The 25,336-nt window shown below is 38.9% G+C and overlaps 1 protein-coding gene across 8 annotated transcripts in view; it reads left to right on the top strand.

Moving 5' to 3' along the window:
* The window catches only part of CREBBP (CREB binding protein), a 95,486-nt gene that overhangs the window by 18,091 nt on the left and 52,059 nt on the right, over positions 1–25,336 (top strand). For all 8 annotated transcript variants that reach the window (XM_064462070.1, XM_064462068.1, XM_064462065.1 and 5 more), the window contains one exon: positions 18,657–18,833. In XM_064462070.1, coding sequence (XP_064318140.1) covers positions 18,657–18,833 — 177 coding nt within the window. The remainder of the gene's footprint in view (positions 1–18,656; positions 18,834–25,336) is intronic.

Here is a 25,336-nt window from a genome sequence, read left to right as displayed (position 1 = left end):
CGGTGAGGCAGCTGATTTACATAACACTGAATGTGCCTAACTTGACTAAATGGCTTGAAGTGTAGCTGCCATCAGGCTTGAAGAACTGTATCAAGGCTGAAGCAAATTCTCTAGGTGGTGACTGTAGCAATATGTCCTAAGGGAAAGGAAGAGGTGTGAAATACAATTGCAGAACAAAACCTAAAAGAACTTTTTAAACCAAGATTTTTATCATTATTTTTAAAATAGGTGATGTGCATCACTGATTAACCTCATTCAAGTATGGCTCAGAAGTCCATTTTTCTCAGTTCAGTGTGTTTATATGCACTGTGTAGCACTCATGACACTTCATGGTTTGGGACCAGTTTTGTTGGGCAAGACCTTGCTTCCTTGCTGGTTTGTTCTAATAATTTTTAGTAAATGACTGATCACATGAAGTCCATTGCTTTTTCTGTTTTTCTTTCTTGTGGTATGTTTTTATAAGCATTCTTTCTAGTAAGAGAAAAAGAAGGGGGAAAAAAAATCCAGAATCTGATCCCTTCACCTGTGCTCAGAAATAACTGGGATTCGTTTCATCTGGAGTATCATAAGCCAATAATTGTTAATTTTGAGCTGGACTTGCCATATTAAGGCAGCTCTTGAAGAAATGAAAAGTACACCAGAAATGAGCTTGGTAACTCAAGCTTGTGATGCATGTACTTGCATAAGTCAAAGGTGGCGGATAAACCTGACCCCTAACCTATTGGAAAGATAATGAAAAATAACTGATTCTCAGTGTCAGAGAGCCACAAGGTGTGGACACGAAGAGAAATCTTTTTCCATTGGTGGGGAAAAATTAAAGCAAAATACTTCCTCAGTCTACACAGACATGAGTAAAGGATTTCATCGGTTTCATGTGATCCTCTGGAAGAAGCAACCTGTCAATAGAAGTTAAACAATAGCTATTAAAGTCATAGTCCCGTTTTCTTGGGTGTATATCACATGTTCTTGATAGCCTAGAATGTTTTTGGAAATAGGGAGTAGAGTAGTCCCTGAGGAGGTTTTGTGAATTAAAGGTACAATAACTTACTATAGCAAGGATTTGAATTCTTCATTGGTTGTGACTGTGCATACTCAAATTTATTTAGAGCACCTGCTTTGTGATTTTTGACTTGTCTGAGATGATCTGCAAACCTCTCTTCTATGCTACTGTATGTACTGCTGCTCTGTTCACTACCAGATTCCTTTCCTGTAACAATTTTGCTTGCAACCATGGCATTGTGGCCCTGTTTTCTTGGATGACACTGCAAGGATAGTTTTAATTTGACTGGGTTGAAGTTCTGTAAGAAATCTGCTTAGAAAAGCAGAAGGATTCTTCTTTGAAGAATTGTTATTTGGCAGGGGTAGAGGAACAGATCATCTTGTCATTTCCAGTAGGAGCAGAATTGTCCATTTGAGTTGTACCCTGGTTTTTTGTAAAGTCCATTAAGTAGAGAAAATGTGTTCAAACCACCTAGAAAATCTTTTCAAATTAGAGTTGTGTTTTTAAGATTGTTGGTTGCCGAACACATTAAGAAATAGCAAAGCTAAGCAGATGTTCTATCACTTCCATAGAAATGAGCACTTCATTGCAAGCATGCTCTGTGCCTAATACTATCCTGTTGCTGAGAGAGTTCATCTTTTTCAATTGAGGGAGATGAAGCCTTCATATAGTTCATTGTGGCTGGCAAGAGCTTAAAGTTGTGTTTCTGTACATTAGATGTTATATAGTCCCTTGCTGAGATGCATTCCCCTCGTCCTAATACTGCTATCAAAGCTTGTGGAAAATCAGAAGAAAATTTTGTGAAGTTACCATTTATTTCGTACTGTTTTCAGATTTCCTTTTTGCACTCTGCTAAGCGTTTCGGATAGTGAGTCACCTAGTTGGTACTTTCACTCTTTCCCTTGAGAAGCAGTAAAGCCCCACTGAGATGAGTAGAACTTGAGTATTTCCTTTTTCATGTGTTTCCAAGGTGTAATGCCTCCTGGTACAACTCTAAAGGGAATCACCTTTTCTTCGGTAGCTCCAGAGCCATATTGCTCAAATAAGGATATGCTGGTACCCAGCAGCAGAAACTTAAGAAAAAATCCTGGAGTTGTGTGTGGCTGGTGAGCTGCAGAAGCCATTGCTTTTAAGCTGCAGTGAAACTACAGCTTGCTGGGGGTTCCTTCCAAAGCGTTTTCTTAATAGAACTAGTAAACCTACCTCAAGGTTAGTTTTCTTTCTGAAAGGTGTAGTTTAATCAAACGTGTATGCCCCAGCAAAGGATGTAATTACTTGTCAAATCTTAGTCTGAATCTGTATCAGGAGAAAGTGGTTGTTTATTTCCATACCTAGTTATGAGGGTTACAACATTACTGTTTGGTTTTGATTTTTTTTCCCCCAATGCCTTTTCAAGATTGTAGATTTTAAGTAACCTCATTCTACATATTTTGAAAACTTGGAAGGAAAATATTTGTATTGATATAAGCTAGAACCTGTCTGGCAGGGAGAAACTGATAGAAAAGCTGATCTGGCTGGCAGATCTTCCAATGTAGTATTTCAGATGATTTGGTAGTAATGAGCTTAGACAGAGACTTCTGGTGCTCTGTACAACTGATGAGTTTTCCTTACTTGTGTATGTATCTGTTTAAGCCCCACTGGAAGTTGGTACCAGTAGTAGGATTGACATAAAAATTTTAACAGGTTCAGAATACTCATGAACTGTGCAAGACCAGATCTATTATGCCAGATTTTTGCATATGAGTTCAGAACAGTTTTTTCTCTTAACTCTCTTGGCCTGATTTGTTGGAATAGTGCATGTTTTCAACTTTGTTGTAGTCAAAATAGCACAATGGCAGTGCATGTTGCAGTAGGATAAGTTTCAGATTAAAGATGAGGAGGAACTCTTACCAGAAGTGAATTTCGGAAAATGGTAAAACCATTTTTTATGTCTACCAAGAAAATAACCAGTGGTCTCTTTTTTTTTTTTAATTGCTGAGCTAGAAAAGAATTTTTTGTTGTTTCTAGGCTTGGTCTATATATAAATAATATGCCTTCGATAAACACATTCACAGTTTTGCTCCCTGTTCACTGAGTGGTGTTTTCGTGTTGGATATTAATCTTGATTAAATTTAATAAGAGAACGCACTACATTAAAGAGCAAGAATTCTGACACAAGACTTAACTTGTGTATGTAGTTGTGTTACTTGACTCTGTATTTTGAGGAATCTTTAGTGAGGAAAACTTGTGATGAGAAAAAACAAAGCAAACTATTTAAATGGATTACCCTGTTGTTATTGCTAAGCACCAGATTTAGATATGGTTGCTGATTGTGAATTAAGTCAGGTGAAGATGTTCTCATTCTTTTGCAGTTCTCTGTGTTACAGCGAACTGCTGGTGCTGTTTGCTTCTTGGGTGACTTTCAATCTAAATCTGCCTGAATTGTTTTAACATGACTTGCAGTTAATTTGCATCTCACCCTCTAAGTTGTCTGTACTAGGCTGCCAAGCTGACTGTCTCCTCGCAGACCATGACTCTGGCAAATGCAAGTGGCCAGTCCAAATCATATCCCAAATAATGCTGCTTCACGGTTTTAGGGGACTCCTAAGAATGTTCTATACTTGACCATAGTTGCTTGTTTCTGTGTTGAATAACTATCACCAAAACAGCATTTTTACTGAGAAAAGACATATGTGTTTTTTATAATAATACAAACGGAGGATATAAACTTATAGACTTATAAGAGCAAAACTCACTGACTTGTAGTAAAATAAAAATATATGTAATGCAGTTTTGTTATGAAACATGACCATGCAAAGTGGTACTTCACAGATGAGTTTACTCTGATATACCAAAGACACTTGGTGACTTAAAAAGGTCGCTTACCACAACTGTTACTCCTGGCACCTGAAATGGAGTTGTTTCCTATTTCTAGTACATGAGTTAAATTTCATTTGCAGTTGTGCCACATCATTGACGCTCTCTTGAAGTGATAGTTGCTTGGCTTGTATGCCTATCTTTAAGCAGGTTACCTAGGTTCTGTGTGGCTCCAGTGCTGCAAGAAACAGGGAGCCTTCATGGGGGCAAACCACAGTTTAGTTTCCCCTCCTGTTTCCAACTTGAGCAGTGAAAAAACCTGTCTCTGTTAACTTGCATTGGCTTCTCATCCAGCTGGCAAAAATGAAATGGTTATGGGATCTTTTCAGAGTAGAATTGTTACCCCAGTAGAAGATAATGGCACAACACAAATGTTAAGGGTTTTGTCACCAACTCTAGATAATATCAGTTAGTGTCTCGTAATTCTTCAATTTTTGTTGTTGGAATGGGGTTTATTTCTAAATAGTGTATCTGAAAGAAGGTTTGGAAGTAAACCTAAAGGATCCACCAGTTCTTCTGGAAGCTTAAAAGCAAGATTTCCAGTGTTGTTTCAGAAGGTTTATTAAAATGACAAAATAAACTAACAGATACGACTGAAATTACTTCTTTCTAGTTTTCAGACTGTTCTCACACACCTTTCTGCTGCTGTTCTTAGTTTGTTTTTTTAATACAGAGATAAAAAATTACTCAAATTTTGAGAGGGAGGAAAACCTGCTAACTTAAATGTTGGTGTGTGGAAGTTATGAAATGCCAGGTTACTTTGGTCAGGAGGAAATGTCTGTTGTAGTAATTTTCCTAATAGAGTCCAATCATTGATATAGATACTGTTGCACAGGAGCATTTCTGATGACAAGACCTTTTAGCAGGTCTCAAAACTTCTCCTTAATTAAAAGATAAACTTAATATTTGTAGTTGACAGCAAGCTGTGATTATATTGGACATTCTGTAATTGGAAGTACATACAGAAATGTGTCAGAACACCTGGTCTGAAAATTAAATGCTGGCGGTCTGCTTTCTTAGAAAAAAAGGCAATGCAGGACACTTGGAAAATGACGTATAGCATAATATACTCTGTCAACCTATCTAAGAAATGGATCAGGAGAGGAGAAACAGTAAGGGGAGGCGATTCTCCTTCTACTGTCAGACAGAAAATAGCATTATGTTAAAAAGTGGCACTTCGAAATTCTGAAATCCCCTTGCTTAGCTAGGTGTTTGATAAAATCTCAATACAAGAGGCTATACAGGGCATGCCCAAGTCTATTTATAGCAGGCAGGCTATTTTTCACTTTTTTTTTAAAGGTTAACTTTGGACTAGAAAAGCTGTTTCAGTACACGCTTTTCCTCCTCATCTCAAAAAAAACCAACCCCAAACTGAATTCTTGGTGACACAATTGCTAGTTTACTTTGCGGGGCTGAGTATAAGTAATGGCAAAATGTAATACCTTTTTCCCCTCTTGTGAATGATCAGAGGAAATACCTGTTGTTGTTTGTTCGGAAGCCCAAATCCATTTGTGTATGGCATCAATAGACAGCTTGCTGCAACTTTGTCCATTGGTGGTGAATGGCACATGCTTATTTCTCTTCCCCACCCTCCTCTTTCTTGCCACCACAGTACGGAGTATATACTCCAGAAGCTGCTGTGACTGGGGAGGGACGTGACACATCAAGCTTATTGTTTGTGTGTTAACTCTTCGTATGTAATCCAAGCAATGGCTTTAGTTTTAAGGCCAGAAATACTTCGTAGAATTGAGATTTAGATGAATGAGAACTTCAGATGATTTTTGCATTCTTGATACTACAAGAACTACAAGTAGCACCAGGAAATGTTAGTATTTAGATGTTCTGAAGATGCTCGAGTGATAGTCATATCCTTCGGTATGCGTACATATGAATTTGCTTTAGGTTTGGCAAATAAGAAGCATACTGTGCAGTAAAAGGTTTCAGTAGTGCCTTTGTTTCAGAGTGAATCATAATGAAAATACAGCATGTTAAATATAGGAACAGCCCTGCCAAAAGGACCCATCTATGAAATAGACTTTTAGAAGAGAGTAGTAAACAGATTATTTAACAGCTTCTGAGAGATGCTGCTGTTTTGGGGCAGAAAGATTTTGTGTTTTCAGAGTGACTGCAGCATAATGCTGTCCTAGCTTTATGGCATTCTTTTTTTAAGGGGATTTTAAAAAACAAATAAAAAAGTGCGCTTTGAAACTTTTGGCAAATTGACTAAATAACTGCCTTTTATGATGGGAGGATTTTGTGCACTGGGAATGGAAAAGTGTTGGAACACCACGAGTCAAAGATGGGATTTCACTCTTGGAATAAGCTGTGTTTGCTTCCTGAGTCTGGTACTGGGCTTCTTGGTTTAAAATACATTTCTGGGCAGCACTGCATGCAGGCCCCTTTCAGTGGGAAGTGTGTGTGTATAGGCCTAGTTTGTTTCCAGTGTTCAGTTTTAAGCACGTCTCAGATCTTACCTTGTGTAAGAACCTTTTGAGAAGTCTCTTGATAGCTTCACGTGAATTGTTAAATCTTCAAGGAGAGCATGTTTCTACAGAAAGCCTGGAGATTTCAAGGTAGCTCTTCAAGTCAGTGTGGTGTTTCAAAATAAACATATTTAGCTCTTAGTTATTTAAAAATTATTTCAGCAGTGTAATTATTTATAGTTAAGTTTCTCCTTAGTTTACTGTTAATGACAGGCTATGATATTTTTGCTAAGTGGTTGTTTTGAGTAAGTTATATTGATTTTTTTTCTCTCTTTTAATGTATGTAATGTAACCTGTAATATAAATTTGTGTCTATTTTATTTTCTCCGCCCCCCACCCCGTTCTGGATTGAAATAGAATAATTACTTCTTTTAGAAACACAATCTCTCCCTTCAATGTGTCTGCTTTTCCTTGAGGATTCATGTCTGCCAAGGAAAGTACATACTGTAAAGACAGGAAACAGAATGCCTCTTTTTGTTATATTTTGGAGACAACTTTCCTGCTCTTGTTACTCTGTAGAGCTACTATTGCCTTTTCCTCACCTCTAAAATATTGTATCACCCAGACTGCCTGATAAATTATCTTTGGCCAGCTTCTGGGAGATAAATGGGAAAGAATCTCGTAAATGATGATACTGTTTTTCTTTAACAAAACAGTTTATTCTTTATAATACTAAATTTTTGAAGCATTATGTGCTTCATATAACATGACAGCATTATGTTGGCTGTCTTCAGCCAACTACAGGAACTTCAGAAGCCCTAGACATCTTCTGTGGCCTGTTGGGTACATTTTGAAAGGCTGATATCTACCATATAGAAAATGAAGAAGCACAGAGAGACATTGTGTTGAGAGATTTGCTGTTGGTTTAGAAACCTGCGTTTTGCTTACTGATGATGAAGTATAGGAATTGAAGGAGGACAGGGAGATTTGAGTTGAGATCCTGTGTTATGAAATTGTGTTTTGACGGGGCTATAAATGTGTGTTAGTACATGCTGATGTTTCTTCTGGAAGTAACTCTGAAAGATTTTGGCCTGTGACTGTACAATCAAGCATCTGTAGAGGTGTATCTTAACTGAATTTCAGGCTTTCAAAAATCTTTTTAAGTGTTGTTGAATTACTCTTTGCATACAAACTAGATTTTCTTGATGAAACAACCTTGGAAACAATTTTAGTTAATTTATGCAGTTCTGGTTAACTTTCTATTCTTAAATAGTAAGAATAGTTCTTGTTTATCTGAAGAAAGCCTCTTTTTCTGCTTGGTGCTCATAAAAGCTCTTGAAGCAATTGGAACACGTTGATCAATTGTGGCTAATTATCCATTAGAGCTTTGAAGTTTTTATTTGCAGAGGTTACACTCATTACAAAGTAAGCCTTCTGAGCTTTATTTTTGATTCATAAGTACAATAGCAATACTTGGTACAGAAATTACTTTGATTCTTCCTATATTATATTCTGTTGTATTAGCACTTTGGCTTGCACAGAATTTTGGAGACATTTTCTTTCTTTAGGCATACAGTGCAAGCATGTGATTATTTTAGGTTCTTTTTGTTTGTTTTGTTTTTGCTGGAAAATGTTAATTTCTAGTTAAGCGTATTAAAAGAGTTTGCTCTCTCTTACAAATGACAAATCCAGTCATTTGTAAAGAGCATTTTCCCATGAAATTCTCTCTTTTGTATTTCAGTAATTATGTGGAAATGTTTGTACATTTTTTGAGTGGTCTTGTTGCCTTGGAATACTTAAATTTGTCCTCTGAAATGCTTGAAAGATAATTTCAAATCTTATTACAAGGGGTAATAAAATACCTGGCTTCCTTTTAATGGGATTTAAAAATTTTATTTCTAGTTTATCGAATCTTTCATCCTGTGATAAAGGATGAGGTAAATTACAATTGTTCCTGGGCATTTGAGTATATTTCTTTGAGCTAGTTTACTACTGAAGAGCAAGATACTCGAAATGCTTCATAAATCTGTTGCGGTAGGCTTTTGTTAGAGCAGATAGCTTACAGAGGTAGGAGAGTGGAGACTTCCAGCGCAAGACAGGCTTCCTCTGAATGCTGCTAGCCAGATCATCATTTAATTCTCAAAACTGAAATGTTACTTGTTTTTGTTTTTTTTTTTAAAGGGCATTCTTGTTATTCACTGACTTTAAAAGTGAGTATTTTTAAATCAGTATTTTTGTCAAACTGCAAAACCTGCAGATAGGTTTAGGTGAGGAGCTCTCACCTCAGGTGAGATAGTAGGATTGCCATCATTCTTGCACTGAAATGGAATTCACTACTTTTTGTTTGTAACACCACTGGCTTTCTGCCGTAAAATGATTAATCTTTTCCTTGCTTCTCCATCTGTCCCTCTGGCATATACATTCCAAGCACCATGGTGACTTTCTTTTGGAACATGTTACTATAGGATGAAACAGTAGTTAGTGGAGACTTACTTTTTTTTTTTGTCAGTAAACAGATACAAGCTGATGCCAACATAGTAAAGAAAGCCTGTCTTTCCCACTTCACAAGTGAATGTAAATTCCTATCTTTTATACTTCTCCAAGAGCCTTAATCAGTTAGGTGGACCTTGCTTTGCACTAGAGATTTGAGTTTCATACCAGAGGGAGATAAGAGTCCAAAGTGCGAAGTCCTCGGCATGTGCCTGGCTGGAAAGCTGCTGTTTTGTACTGAGCGTGCAAGCGAAGCGGCTGATGGGAGTCGTAGCAGTAGCACACAAGGACTGAGGAGGGATTCACTCCAGGTGGCTGATGCCAGATCATAGTAGCTCTGGGACACTTGTGTGTGTTAAACTTACCTGGGAGCTGGTGGTGAAGCGGTGCAGATGGCAAAGCATAGGTCTGTCTCTCATTGAGTTACTGCTCTGGAAGGCAGAAATAAGCCTTTTGAAAGCAGTTCTGTCCTCTTCTGCTGTTGCTTACTAATAGTATTAAAAGCAGCTGAATTGTCTATCAGTCTGTATTTGAGGTTCCTCCGTTACTCAGAGCAGATTTACTCTTGCATTCACAGTACTTTGCATACTTCAGTTGATAGATGTCTCAGGTGTTCAGAAGTTGACTGCTTGATTTCCTTGTCTTGAAAGATAAGAAAGATCAAAAGGAAGAAAGTTAAAATGACTTGAGCCAAGCAAGGTGACACTTTGTGGTGGCATGGTGTTACCATGTTTGGTAGTGAGAAAGTTTCAATGGATGGGAAGAGAGAAAGAAGGGGGACAAAATGCTGAGGTTTTTAGACAAGTCGCATGTTAAAAGCCCAGCCTTGAAGTAGGTGTAGTAATTTGATGACAAAGGATTTGAAGGCTTAATCCAGTAATGGAGTAATAAGTGACTGGTTTTGGTAAGGCCCATAAAAGAAGCAAGTAAAGTGTGCAGAATGCATGGGATTGCATGCCTTGGTGGCAGTAAGTACGGAAGAAGTTCTGAATCATCCCTGTCCTGTAGTGACTTAGACAGTGATAGCTTGGAGGCAGGAGCAGTACACAATTTCTGTATACCAAATAATTCTGTTTGTGCCAAACCCAAAGAGTATTTCTTGGATTTGTGTGTCACAGCGGGAAGTGCAAAATTTCCATTTTGTGCCAACTTGCTTATTTAAAAAAAAGAGAGAGAGAGAAGTGTCCCTTACATGTTGGTGATGCAATGGGGGATTTTGGATGAAGCATGTGAGGTGCTGAGTAGAAGTGGCTATAGAAGGGTTAGATTATTTATGCACAGTTGCTCTGATAACCAAAGGTTATCAATTATGGTCTAAACCTAAAGTTACAGCCCAGGCATTCAGAAAACTGAGTTGTTGTTTATATGTAGCTTTTGAAAGGTGGAACTAGTTATTGTCTCCTCAGCATCTAGCATGTTATTTCACACTGGGTTGTTTCAGTGATACAACAGGAAGAAGTAGGGGGAACGTCCTTCTTTGCAAATACAAGGGATTTAGAAGAAAGCAGTAGTGAATGACAAATATGTCTTACTAGAGCAATTTATGCTGTTGAACAGGCAAGTTATCACTTATGCAGCCCTTCAAAACTACCCTTAATTAGTAAAGTTCGGGCCTTTTCTCAAAACCGGTCATACCTAAGATGGCTCTGCTCGCTCTTTCCTTTCCTTAATTATGACATGCATATTCTGTACACTGAAATAATTTAAATTATTAATCTGGAGATTACAGTTCAATTGATTTTAGCTTTTGTACCATAGATTTAAATCCAGAATAATATAATGGTGGCCCACTAAAAGGCTGCCTTTGTGTCTTCCTCCTCTGACTGTTTTGTCAGATTCAGAGGTATGGGAACAGGTGGGGGGGGGGGGGGGGCGGGCTGAAAGGGCTCTGATCTTCCTGTTTTTCTATTGCCAAAACAAATCTGAGGGGAGCATAACCAGTAGATTGACTGTGTATTCTCAGATGGCCACTATAGAGGCTGTAGTTCTTCACAGCACCCCTCCCCAAGGGTCTTCTAAACCATTTCCTGTCGTGCTTTCAGCTCCCTCCCATGTCCTCAGATAATCTTTCTGAGGTGCTGACAGGACAAAACTGGCAATGATGGTGGCTCATTCAGAGCCCTGGATACATGCTCTGCTGCTAAACACAGTGCGGGATAGCAGAGGTCTTTGTGCCTTTTCTTTGTGGAGATGTTAATCTGAGTGTCATAATCTACCTGTCCATCTCTCTACTCAGCATTCTTAGGAACTTAATTATCTGCGAGACCTTTAACAGAAATGGGTCAAATTGACCAGTGATTTCCAAAGTGATCAGAGAAAAATTGATTTGCGGAAGGTGGAGGAGATGGGATGCTGATTGTCACAGCTCCATTGCTTAAGCCCAGTTTCCTTAGGACACCTAGCTATCAACATAATCGGTTTTGTGGTCCTGCAGTCAATGTCAGTCTGAAGAGGCAACTTAATTGCTGCTGGATTGAGTGAATTAAACGCCGTTTTGCAGTCCACCCTGTCTCTGATCTCACGTTGTTAGAAGAGCAATCTGAAATTGCACGTAGCCATGCTCAGTCTAACAGAGTTCTAGAACGGTGCAGAGGAGGCTGCAGTAGTTTGATACAGTTCTTGGCTTCTGTTCTGCACCTCTGCTTTCCTGGACTTTGATACTTGTCTGTGGGTTTGGTTAATGGACTTGGCAGTTTGGTCAAGGTCTTAGATATTTTTACTTCCTGAGAACTTTTTCTTCTCACCTTTCTGTACTGTCTCTAGACAAGCAGAAAGGAACTTCTAATTCCCTTTCTATTATTAGGTTCCATTTCATAAAGAATTAAGCATATAAAAATGACAGTGATACAAAGTCAAACATGATAGCTCTGATTATAGGCCTTTTGGCTTTTGTGAATTACTTCCTCTTCATGAGCAGAAGTACACACTTTAGATAAAAGATTAATATAATCTTAAGAATTTCAGTGGAATTTGGTCACTTTTTTCTAATTTTTGCTTTGAAGCTATAGAGCTTCAGCTCGTACCTGTTGATGTCTTTGCTAAATAGAAAATGTTATCACCTTTCTATTCCCAAATTGGTACTTTAGGATCACTTCAGCCCTTGCCTTAATAAGATAAACTAATAAGCTCTAAATAGTAAGCTAAATAAATTAGGGTATTAGATTGCAGTTAGACACTCTGTTGTAGCCATGCCTTTTAGTCCTTTGCATAGCTCTTGAGGCCTCTTTGAACCCTGTCATTTTTTATGTATCGTCCCTGAAGAAGTAATGCAGCATGATCATTGTCCTTACAATACTGTTCACATCAAGCCAAACACATAAAGGTGTCACTTTACACTTACCCAGTCTTCTTTTCATATCTCCTGTTGTCATATTGAGAGGTCAGATTTGTTGTTCAAGCATTTCACAGATTCACAGCTTTCGAAGTCCAGCCAAGCTTGTCTAGCTTGCTTCCTTTCTTTGTAGGACTGTTTTCTAGGTAAATATATAGTAGGTACTGAATTGAATTTTAATGATAACTGTTCTTAGTTTACAAGATTGGGTCATAATTAGATTACTTCAGTCAGGCTTATTTTCCACTGAACCCATGCTGCTTTGAGTTCTTTGATTCTTGTACCAACCTTTCAGTATTTTTTCTGCTGTTGGGCTAGTCTGCATCTGGTGGTATTGCTTTGTTTCAGTTTTAAATACTTGGCCAGAATAACCTTCTTCCATTTTTGTACAGGAGTCAGTGCTTCAAAACTTAATGAAAATCAACATTTAACTTAAAGATAAGGTTTTTTGTTTGGGGTTTGTGGTTCTTCGTTTGTTTGGGGTTTTTTGTTTTGGGTTTTTTTTTTGTGTTGGGTGGTTTTGGGTGTTCTGTGTTTTTTTGTTGTTTGTTTTTTTTGTTTGGTTTTTTTTTTCTTTTCCCATGGACTAATCTGTGTGGACCAACTAATTAAAGAAAAATGTATAGCATTAACTTTATGTAGGCAGCAGTGGTGCTAGAATCAAAACCAGGAGTGTTGTCAGAGATAGGTGCTGCTCCTTGGCATGTGCCTGCAAATGAGGATGCTTTCTGTCTTGCAGGAAAACTGATAGTGAACTCAGTCTGTCCTGCTAGACCTTTTATTAAATTTGGAAACCCTGGAGTGAAAGGTAGGTTGGTGCAACAGAGGAGAGCAGTTTCCCAAAGGAAATGGATAGCAAGGAGTGGAGCTGTATACTGTTCTGGGGTTTATGACGGCATATTGGAGGGGAAGCCAAAAAAGGAATTGTGAATAGGAAATTCTGTGCTTGTAACAGTGCATGGTGTTTGGAGTGTGCTGTATTGGTTGTACATCCTGGGAGCCTCAGAGGAGTATGTGGTAATGGAGTAACTCTGACTGCTTGAATGAGAGAACTGGCTGTAGTGGTATAGGTGAAGTGACAGTCAATAAAAACTTAGAGTAGGAGGAAAAGACAGGATTTATTTGTGGCCTAGACACTTCATGTACAGAGAGGGAGTAGCTCCTTGATGCTGGGCTAGAGGAAGGAGTACTGTGGTGTGTCAGCAGTGATAAAGAAGGCAGGAAAAGAGTAAGCTTTAAAAATAGAAGTGGCCTAGTATGAAAATCCAGTCTGGTCCTTAAGGTATCTTTTAAATTAGATTGGTCAACTTCTCGTTTCTGTCATATCAGCTCTGAGTTGCACCATCAGATGTGGTATATAGATTTGGTCACAGGCTTGATCTATAATATCTATGAAACCCAGAGGAAATTGAATTGCCATTTTGCTCTGAAAATAAAAAGCAAAACAGAGAGAAGTACCTCCCACACCTGCGGCTCAAAACATTGCAGTGCAAGATGTCTCCTGTACTCCAAGTCAGCTAAACAAAGGTTTAAAGTTTTTTCTTTTTTTCAGCTTGGAAGTTTGTATGTTCCTTGGCTTGTGAGCGTAGAGTGAAACACCCTGTTCCTTATCCACACTCAGCAATAGATTCTTGTATCTTACAGAGTTGCCATAGTGATAAGAAAGGGAACAGAATCTGCTTGTATTTCTGGGATAGCAGAATTATTACATTAAATGCATCGTTTCCATTAAAGGAGAGTAGTAGTATATTTCTGAGAAGTGTTTTAGAGTAAAAATGTGTTTAAGCTGGTGTCCTGCATTAATCATATTACTTCTTCAGGGCACTTCTAGCCTTGACTTGCAGTTCTGTGCTGAGGTGCTTTTTAGCACCCCTGCATCTCCCCCATTGCAACTGATGGAACAGCTGCATAGGAAACACCTTGCGTGTGAAAAAGTCTGCTTTAGTCCATCAGAAGTCACTGCAGTTGTGACCACAAAGAACTGGGCAAGAAGCAAAGTTGCACAAAATTGTAACACGGAAACACAAGTATAAAACCTGAGTTGCCAGAGGATAAGGTGGGATGAAAGGAGCTGCCCCAGGATAAAGGAGTGCAGATAATGTGGCTTGCAGAAAATGGTGGTTGCATCAGGTAGAGAAGAAAGCAGATGAGCTGACAGAGGAGGCAACAGGAGACAGAACATCCTTAAGCTTAGAACAAAATGGGAGTGAACTGCAGCGTAACCGAGGTTTTCTGAGAGAAGCTTTCTGCTTTTGTTGTAACGGAAATGTACAAACTGCCATGCTGAAATGTTGAAGCTTGAGTAGTCCTGTGATACATATCCGCGCCCATTTGTTGCACGTGGAAAAAGAAACAACTCACACTGGATTGCCTTTTTCTTTTGTTGCTTTCAGGAAAGAAAATTTAGCGAACTTTAAGCAAAATACAAGTCTTTCTGATGGCTCAGAGTCCCACATGAAAATGACCATTCTTATGAGGCTGCTAACTCCCAAGTTCTTGCTGGTTTATCTTCTTTCATGACTTGTAATTACCTAGTAATCTTCCCCTAAACTGCCTAATTTGGGATCAGAGTTCTGTTTCAGCAATATAAAAACAAAGGTCTTCTGAGTATCTGCTTTCTCCCGCCTGCCCCCTCATTTCACATAGGAAAAAACCTGGGGGCAGAGGCAGGAGCTGCAGATTTTGAGCCTTCTGACTCGTTTGCTTCGTATCTGCTGGTTTCAGTTTGCAGAATGAATAAGCAGTGTAAAATCTACTCTACATATAGGCTCAATCATCTGATCATCTTTGCCTGTTGCTTTTTGAGATTTCAATTAGTAGTTGTTTAGATAAAGTTTTACAGAAGGTCACCTGATCTCAATGTCCAAATAATTAACCAGGAAATGCCAGTTAATGGCTTATGCACTCAGATGACTTTCAGTGTTTGATTCTTCCTTTTCTTCCACCTCCTATTTGTTGCCTTCCTGCCGGTGAGGAGCTGACAGTGATTTGCTTTGCTGGAGTCCCTACCTCACTGTGTTTGCTGGAGGTGCTAGCTGCTGGAATAAATGCCGAGCTGCTCCTCAGGTTACCAGTAACAGCTCTGAAATGCTGTTGAGCTTAATGCTGTTTGGCAGCAGGTTGTTCTGCCACTAAAACTCGTCGCTCCCAGCCTTGTTGAAAACTGTTATAAATAGATAAGAGTTCATTAGAGCAGTTGTTGCATTGTGTTGTGCACTTCTCCCAGTCTCTGGAAATCACAGTCCTGTTAATAAGATTAACTTCTCTGAAGCAAAACCAACTTTAAAAAACCCCTCAAACTATGAATGTCAATGAGCCTTAATAAACTCATCTTGGGTATTTGGGTCTTTTTATTTACTTCAGGGATTGGAACATAGAAAGATAGGTCTTTTCAGATTTTGGTTTTTAAGATGGACTTCAAACAAAGTCTTGGGCAGTTTGTTTCAGTGGCAGTAACTTACAAAAATGAAGTGTAGGTTAAAGGGCATGTCTAATGTTTTACAATGTTATCAAACTATCTGCCTTTTTTTAAAGTTGTAGACTGGTGTAACTCTCGAGCCTTGGGTTCCTTCTGTTTAATGAAGCACAGCTTCAGTCATTGAAATACCATGTGGCAGAGAACAGCTTTAAAAAAATACAAGGTTTCAAATGGAAGCTACTCTGCTTCCAGCTTGATTTCTAACAACAGCAAGGCATTTCTTAAAATTTCAATTAAGTATATATTACTTAATGACCACCTAGAAAAGGAAGAATTTTCCTCATCATCTTAAGTACTCAGTTTGGAAATCTTGAAAGGTTGCTTTGTTGTACTGAGTTGATATGTTTACTAACAAGATCTATCGAAAAGGAAATATTAAAATAATATAAACCAACCATGTAGTACCTGTTAGGACTGAAGTGTCTTGGTGCTTTTGAGATGTTCTAGTGGTTTAGAGTTTTAACAACCTTAAAATGAGATTTTCTCTTCTTAGAAGGCAAAGACTGAAATATTTGTAATATTTTTTTCTAAAAAAAAAAAATTTTTTTAAACATTTTTTTTTCCTTCTAAAAAAAGTTAATCTTTCCTGATAATGAAATGAGATGAAGAACACCTCTCTGTTTCTTTTGGAGCAAGAACTTAAATTTGGTGTACAATTTGCTTAACATTCTCACCGCCTAAAGGAAGATCTCGCTTATGCTTTTTGAAAATTCAGCTATGTTTAAGATTTTGCCAGAGGCTTAGAACATCATGCTGTACAAGCTCGGCACATCTGTGCTAGGCAACTTTGTTGCTTGCACTGACTCTCTTCCATCTCCTCCCCAGTGGCTGAGTGTGCTCTAGCCTTATGGTGCAAGGTCTGGGAAGGACTTCACTTGGGCTGTCTCCTGCAGGCTGGTGTGACCCAAGTAGGACCATGGGAGTAGGGGAAATACGTTCACGTATATGCATCATTCATCTTTACCAATGCGGACTCACCACTGTGCTTTCACAGTGGTGGCAGCAGCTGTAGGGCTCATAGGAAGTTGTAGCATAGCGGTGGTTGCTAGAATAGTCAATATATTATTCAATTTGAAAAAAATTCCACCAAACCTGCAAGCAAGTTCAAAGAAGACTAGAAGGGCCAAGTACTTCTGCAGACAGATGAAGTTTGTAGTTGGGGATTTAGACACAAGGGGAAACTGAGTAACAGCCAAACAGCTAATGTTCCTATTTATGGCCTCTGAAGGGTTTAAATAGTCGGTCATAAGCTACTTTCTTAGAATCTCGCTTTTAGTTTAAGACATTTTCTTCGCTGTTAATCTGATAGACCGTCATAGTATTAATGAGTAGCTGTAGATAGCAGATGATCCTTTCTCATATCTTGTCTGAAATAGTGAGTTGAATGGGGAAGTTTATCAAACAATTCTTCAGAGAAAAGCTGCGAAAATCCATGTTGTAATAAATAATAATTAAAAACACAATTTCTTTAAACATACAGTCCTATAAAACAAACACAGAACTACAGAAAATCAAATTCTTGGTATTTGTGCAGTGTAATAGTAGCCAATATCACTTCTTTAAAAGCAGTCTTTATTACTAAGCTTTTGATGCTGTTAAGCAGTTGGGGTTTTTTGGTCTTATATGCTATTTGAATTATTCAGCTTTACTCTGGAACACAGCTTTTTTTCTTTTGTTTAAATGTGTATATAGTGGGTTAGATTCTTCTGTAAAGATATAACATTTTGTACAGTGGAAAAAGGCCTGAATCTGGCAACAGGCACTTTGCAGGGTGCAGGTAAAAGGACTGTTTCCTAATGTAAAGCTACTTTGAGTATGGCTGGGCCAACTGTTTGAAACACAAGCGTACAAAGTACACTGACAAAGGGGACGAGGCACAGTCAAATTGTGTTTATTGGACTCTGCCCAGACATAATTTACTGCTCTTAACCAGTGCTTCATCAGCTGGTCATTCAGTCTGATTCCTGTAAGCCTGAAAAAGTACCTGCTGAGCAGGTCCGTATTATGCTGCTACACTGATAAGCTGATGTGCACAGTCCCTCTTCCAGCCCCGGGAATAGTCCTCCTGAATCCCTGCTGGTAAGGGAAGTGAAAAGACCAGGACCGTGGAAAACCAGTGTGTTGTATAAGAAAGGGCTGGAGAGGTCAAAGGAAGGGGAAAACAGGATTTAATATTTCAAATAAAGACTCGCTCAGTGGTTGGATTTATATTTAAGATATTCTGACAGGTGATAAACTCATCTAGAAATCCTGTCAGTGTGTGGTAGGGGGGACACCAACATGATCTGTCAACTTTTATTTCCTCTTTTTTGGAGGGGGGAAGGAGAGTCCTAGTCTTAATCATCCTCTTTGAAAGAAGGAAATTCCTGCTAAAATGTTTTTTCAGGACCTTTTGCCCAGTGTAATATTAACTGCCTCAAGTAATAGAGATTTCACCACTTCTCCTGAGAGACTGTTTTTCAGCAAAATGGCTCTTTGGATGGACAGTGTTCTCTTTACTCATTCAGGGGGAGTCGTATTTCCGCTTGCTATTCTTGAGAAGGTTTGGGGGTGTAATTTGTCAAGGATGCCAGCCTTAGATAGATGTCCTTTTGTTCAGACATTTTTCCTCAAGTACCAAAACATAAGTAGATAAGCGTTTGCTAGATGCCTCTATATATATCCCTCCCTTCCCATCTAGTGTATGTACAAAGTCGCGCTTTGTGCGCAAAATGCACAAAGTATTACAGGATTTGAGGGTGGTTTGATTTTCAAAAGTTTTTGCAGAGTTGGAAAAGGTAATTTCTGTCAATGCAGGTTGGGAAGGATAACCTTGTTTTCTCCTTTGCATTTGCACAATGATTTTGTAAGTTGAATTACAAGGCTTCAGGCACACATGGCTGTGTAAGTTTGTAAAATATTTTTTAAAAAGTTAATTTAAATCTGGTTAAAGTTGTGACATTGAGAATTAAATATTGAGCAACTTAATCTGGAATTTGGTCTCTGTGAATGCAAAGATGGATATTTGACGTGTGCTTGCTTATTTAATGTCCCTACGGGATAAAGAAAATTATAATAATGTCATTCATTCTTTTCCAGATGGGAATGACAGGTAACACTAGTCCCTTTGGGCAGCCCTTCAGTCAAACTGGGGGGCAGCAGATGGGAGCTACAGGAGTGAATCCTCAGTTACCAAACAAGCCAGGCATGGCGAATAGTTTGTCTCCCTTTCCTGCCGACATCAAGAGTACTCCCGTCACCAGTGTGCCAAATATGGTGAGTTGTACCTGCCTGTTCCTGTTATTCGTTATGTCTTGATAGTGCATTCTGAATTTTATGGTGATGAGCCTTCTGTAACATTACTGGACTACTTCTGCATGGTCATTTAAACATCAGAGTTGTCCTATGGTTCCTCACTACTGCTCTGCAGTGCATGTAGAAAGTTTGTGTACTTTTTTGTGTAGCAATTCAACTTTCTAAGCAATGACAATGTTTTATTATAAGAATTGCATTACATCCTTTTGTTCTGTCTGGTACCTTTAGTTCCAAACCAGATGAAAATGTCTTCTCTGTAAGTGCATTTGTAGGCTTAAATTCCTAAATCAACTGGAATGTGTTGGATACATCATCAGCTTCCTGAAACTAAATAGTACCTTTTGTATCCTTTGAATCTGACATGGTAAACACCACATGCTTCTCAGTTTATATTGTGCATGAATTGCAGCTCAGAAGCTTGTGAGAATAGTTCTTGTTAGGATACCTTACCCAAGTTTGTAGTATTTTGTTCACTAGTGTTTTCATTATAAAGTGAAATTAAATATTCCCATTTGTCTCAGTACATCTCCATATTAATCAAACTGCTTGTGTTGTTTCTATGGAAACTTCAGCTTGTTGCATTTTAGATTCTTATACATGATAGCAGTTACTATAGAAACTTGTAAAACCTTCCATAAGATGCAGATTGCTTATTTTTTAACTAGAAAACCAGCTATTTTTTTGGCACAAGCAATACTTGTCCTTCCATCAGTGAGTTTCACTATCACTGATCACTAATAAGGCTATATATGAGAGGGAACAGGATGTAATAAACTTCCTCTTTTCTCCTGATTTTAGAGGACCACTTCCTAATTTTCATTTAGTTACACCATGAAGTTTTTGTTGTAATACTGTCTGCCATTTACTGCTTATGAGTATGGAAAGGAGCTGGTGACTAGGATTAAGACCATGTTCAGAATGTCACTCGTACTCATGCAGAATATTTGTAAAAGATGATTGGCTGCATGACTATTCTAATTGTGTTCTTAAAATACTTGGATCAGGTGTAAAGCAAATGAATTATTGCCCTGAATCTGCAGAGAACCTGCAGATCTGCCCGAAGTGCTGTATTCATCTCAGGGACTGGATGATTCTGAAGCCTAATTTTGCGCTCATTTAAAAGTCAGGTTTTGGGAAACCTAAATCTTAATGTACTTGCTTACTAGTATAGGATATATTGGTAGATATTCAGGTAGAATAAAAAAGGCATTTGTCATCAACGTTTGCGTAGTAGTGGGGGAGGAAGTAAAAGAAAAAACTTTCAGTTTCCTTTCGCCCATCTTGTCCAAGAGACAGGAGAGAGTAAGGGAAAATTACTTTCCCAGTACTATCAATTGCAGTTTCTTTAAAATGTCAAAAATATCAGTTGTTTTCTGAGATGACAAAACCATCTTCCTTTGTTTCTTAGGTGCCAAAAGCTTTGTATGTCCAATATATCTCTTTCTTCCTTGGACCAGTGCAGAGAGTAATAGCTGTTTCAGCCAATAGACATCTGTACTGTCAGGCCAAAAGGTCTCAGCCCTGCTTAAGGATCATGTGGTGGTTAGAGTTTGATTGTAGTCCTGACGGGGGTGGGAACTTTCATCTTTAAAACCTGAACTTTCCATCTAAACTTTTTTTATTGCAATACCAAAAATTTTAAAGGAAATGTCAGACTTGTTAAATTTTAACCTTTACTTGGCAGCAGTGGGTAAGGCGATGTAATTATTTGGTAATAGTACATACATGGCTGTATGCTATTCCTTCCACAGGGACTTCGCTTTATTCAAGCTGCAATGTGAACGGTGCCCTCTGAAAGAGAATATAGTCAACATTTTGTTCTATTTTTGCTGCTAAGTGTGTAGCTGTGGGCCATGTTGACTGTATGTGGTAATATATTTCACCCAGCCAGTCTTTTCCAAATGGTCTTTTCTGTGGCAATTGTCACTGGAGCAGGCGTATACTTTGGATCAGTTAATTTTCACAGTGCCTTTCTGAGATGAAGATGTCTCGCCCAGTTTTAAAAATGAGGCTGAGAGACACAGAGAGAGTAGGACTGGAAGAATCTGCTGACTCTGAACTTCGGGTTTGTAGACTGTGGCTTGCTAAAGCCTTCCACATTTCATAGGTTAAGACGTTATCTAAGGGTAAAATAACATTCACATCGGTTAGATGTGTGCTCCCATAACTTGTGGAAGTGATGTCTGTGTCACACTGGGCAACTAAAATACAACCCAAATGGCACTTGTGAAAAGCTGCTTGTGTCAGAGGCAGCTCCCCAGAGCAGAGTTGCGGTTTGAACTATTACGCCATGCTTTATTGCTGCAATCCCTTTGCCGTTTGCTATGTCCTGTGATGCTTTAGGACCCTAGAGATGACAGTTTGATTTAATGTGTTTGGCCTTGCACATAGTCTGCTGGGGAGAAGGTCTGTCCTGTTTCCTGAAGGAGGCAGGAGTGAAGTGGAAAAGGGTATAGCATTATGTTACCGTCTGTCAAAAACGAACATGAGGAAGATCAGCTCAGACTCCATTGACTTACAGCAAGCAAAAGACCAACTACATCTTTTTAAAAAGACTTCCAGGGGTGTTTGTGAGATGATTGGAACAACATATCTTGCTAAACCATCCCTCAATACTATCGTTATCTTAAAGGGCCCCGAAAATACTCTTCCATGTGAGAGACAAACCCATGTGAATGAAAACATTGGTTATATGTGGCATCTCTGAGGCAGGAAACCAGATCCCAGCATGATGCTAAACACCTTGGTTACCACTAAGAATATCTAAATAAGAGAAGAAATAGAAAGGTTCAGCTGTTGTTTTAAGGCCCCTTGGTCCTGAAAAGCAAGACATTTTTTAAATACTTCTTTCACTCTTTTGTCTTTCTCTGTAACCTTGTGTGTACACTGCAAAAGTAAAGCAAAAGATGAGTATGTTTCTTAACCCACATTATTCTAAGCATTGTTATGTGTGGCACCACTGTCCCAAACACTAACCAGGAGTTTTCCTGCTGCCAGACATAACCCTCACGCTGGCAGCCAGGATAAATCTCTGCTGCAGCAGTGGGGTTTTTTAATCCCAATTCAGGCTACCACTCTCCTAACAACAACACATTTTCTCTTCCTCCCCTGCCTACCAAATTAAGTGGTTCTGAGAAGCATTAGTTCACTGCATCTTCCAGCCCTTGTTCCAAGCGTGGCCTTACACTAGCACCTGAAAAGCATGCTTGGTTTAATCTAATTAACTGGGAAAGAAGTAACAAACCGTATGGTATTAAAATGATTAAAAGGTCAGCATTAAGGTATTAATTTTCAGTACCATCCGGATGGATTGATTTTTTGATTGTGTTTTCCTAACTATGGATCTGAACAAAATACCAGCTTTTGCTTTGTGTGACTGTTACAGAATACAGTCAGTTTTACTTACAGAAGGGGCAGCTTGAAGTCTTGGGTGAATGACTTATTTCCAAAAGAAAGATGTTGCTTCTGACATTGGAAGTTTTGGTGACGCGCTGTTGAGATTCAGTGTCACTTAAATTGTTCGATGCAGGATTGGCAATGCACTGCTGTGGTGAGATCATGCAAAATCTCTGGACTGTGGAAGTTAGCCACGCTCTGCACTTTAGCACTCAGTGCAGCATGCAGCGTGTATGGGATCCAGGAGCCTCTTGTTTTCAGAGTACCCAGACTTCAGGATGTGCTGTCAGTGGGGGCAACCCTGTGAAGAGTTTTCCATTGAACTTGCTGAAGCTTTGCAGTGTCTGCAGTGCTGCATATTCCAAGGGTGGTGATGGATGGTTTCTTTGTGGGCATACCAGTAAATCTAGTATTTCTACATGGGTTAGGAGTACAGTGTGTGAAGCTTGGCTTCCAGGCACCAGCTTGGTTTCACAGTTAACCTTATGACCAGCAGATGGAGTTGAGAGAATATAACTTTTTGGAAGCTAAGGAAATAGTTTCTCCCTGGTTCACTTGACTTAGAATTGGAGGGGCATATCTTCTCTTGCATTTTTTATTCTGATCTCTTATCAAACTACATCTGGGGTGTTATGTTGTGTTATTCCTTGCTTCTCTGTTTCTTTTTATGACTTTTGGATTTATTTATTAACAGATTTTTGCTGGAAGAGAGGAAAAAACAATGATCTTTAAGGCTGGGGGATAAGGATGTCTTAGGTGTGCCTTGCTGTGGGCCTCCTAGGGAGAGGAAGAAAGCTTTTAAGCTCAGATGTCAAGTCTAATTAGAACTGTAGCTAATTAAAATAAACAACTCTTGTTTTATTATAGAGACTAGAAATAAAAGGCTTTATGAAAAACCTCCATCGATTATGCCCTTACAGTGAGGAGGGCTTGCTTTCTTAACCTTTTAGTGATTTCCCTTCCCCACCCCACCCCTTGTAGCAAACTCAGTCTTTTCTTTCATTGAGGGAAAAGTCTGTGACTGTCACCCCAGAAGCATGCTGTGTGTCTGCTTGCTGCCCTCATCAGCAATCTCCCAGTCTCTGGTGGGCTGTTTGCTCTGCTCACCTTCCCTGTGCCTGCCCTGACCTGCCCTCTGAAAGTTTCTCTTTCCCAGGCATACTTGCTCCTTCTCTTCCTCAAAAAAATCCCACCTGATTTGAAGTGCAGCAGCAGCCTAGCGACCAGCTGGGAAGAGCTCTTGTCCATATTGCTTAGCCATGGTTTTCTAATGGAGAAGATCTTAATAACCTGGAAACAGATCTAACAGATAGAATTCAGTGCCAGAGAAACTGTTACTGTGTCAGGAGCAGAGTAGACAACTCTGTTCCCTTGGTGCAGGAGTTCACCCTGGGAACGTGTAGCGCTTCAAGTGGTGGAACATTTTTGGTTTTGCACCGTTTGTAAATAATGGTGCCAGGCTGGTAAAAGCAAGGTGAAAAGAGGATCTGTTCTTTCCCAGCACTCTGGCTCATGTTCTGCTTTTCCATCTTACAAATATGAATATATGTGGTAGAGAATATGCATGGCCATTTCTACTCTCTTCCAACAGTTGAGGTGAAGTATTCCATAGCCAGGACTCTTGATAGCAAGGCTTTCCTTCATTTACAAACTTCTCATTTGTCTCTTATTGACAGATTTGCTATTTGGTGTTTTTAATAATGATCATTCCTCAGTCTGTTTTATCACCCAGTAAATCCCGTATAAACTTCTAAAACTTTGTTCAGGTAGTTTTCTGTATGTGAGAGAGGGGCTCTGTTTGCAGATTCCTGTATTGAGTTTTGTCCCTTTTTGTTGCTTTGAAACACTAGTTTGATGTGTGTTTCTTAGCATTTTCTGGTCCTTCAAATTAGAAAGTCAAGGAGATAAAGCTCCCAAAGGGGGTACCTTAAGACAGACACTGATCCAGCCTTGATTCCCAGCAGAGTCAACTGCATAATATTGAGGCATTTGCTGGTTTTAGAAGAAAACTCTTTCAGTGATTAAAAGCAAGGTGCCTGTAATGTAAATGCACATGTGGATGACATGTTAAAAATCTCTTGTCACTAGTAAATAACATCACTTTTCTGGTCCAAGATGTCAACAGACTGAGAAAAACCCCATGTATAAAATGTTACCTTCCTTCTGGTTAGGGTAAAGGAAGGTCTATAAAACAAACAGCTGTACCATAATAATAATAATCCTTTGTGGCAGTGGATTCTTAATTATCTCACTAAGGTCCACTGTTGATTACAAACCTGTCTTAAAGAACTAAAAGGCATTTTTTTAAACGCAAGATTTGTCCTAATACAGGGATACTAGAAAGTGGCATTCTGTTATCAGGGAGAAGGAAAGAACATGGAAATAAAAAGAAATTATGGAAGAGGAAATATATTTTAAAAACTTACTGCTCTATGGAAGGTAGGCTGACACTTGAGTTTTGTATCAGGCTGTTTACCAGCTGAAAGCTTACCAGTGCTACTGCAACTGGTGCCTACTTTTATAAGAAAAGGTACATAGTGTTTGATTCAGATTTTTTTTTTTGTCCTCTTATATCTGACTATTGAAGCATTTATTTCAATTGTGGGAGCAGAAGTGTATGAATTTCCTGCTTTATCAAGAAAATTGTTAGTTGTTCAGGTGAAGCAGCATGAAGCCTCCCACTCGTTCTGGAGTGGAAGGATTTCCGTGGTTGGTAGAGGATTTACATACCTTTGGCGTGAGTGCAGTGCACTAGTATATCCTAGTATATCGCTGGTCTTGCAAACCACTATTCTTAGAAGACAAACTAACAGGAAGAGATTAACTTCCTCAAACAATGAAAAGTTTTGAAAGTGAGGTGGTAGAGAGATCATTCATTATATTTGCAGGTTTAGGACTTTACAAGGTTGAAATAGCAACCAACATAACTGTATAGAGCTTAGGCGATATTCTGAATTCTTTTCTTTTGTGCCTACCTGCAGACGGTCTTACCTGGACTGGGACTGCTTGTTCTTCTAACTGCTGATACTTCACAATTCTGGTTTTTTTGTTACTCAGTCTTCAAGAAA

The sequence above is a fragment of the Phalacrocorax carbo genome, chromosome 10 (genome assembly GCF_963921805.1).
Source record: "Phalacrocorax carbo chromosome 10, bPhaCar2.1, whole genome shotgun sequence".
Classification (NCBI taxonomy): Eukaryota; Metazoa; Chordata; class Aves; order Suliformes; family Phalacrocoracidae; genus Phalacrocorax; species Phalacrocorax carbo.
This window is presented reverse-complemented; position numbering and strand designations above follow the sequence as displayed.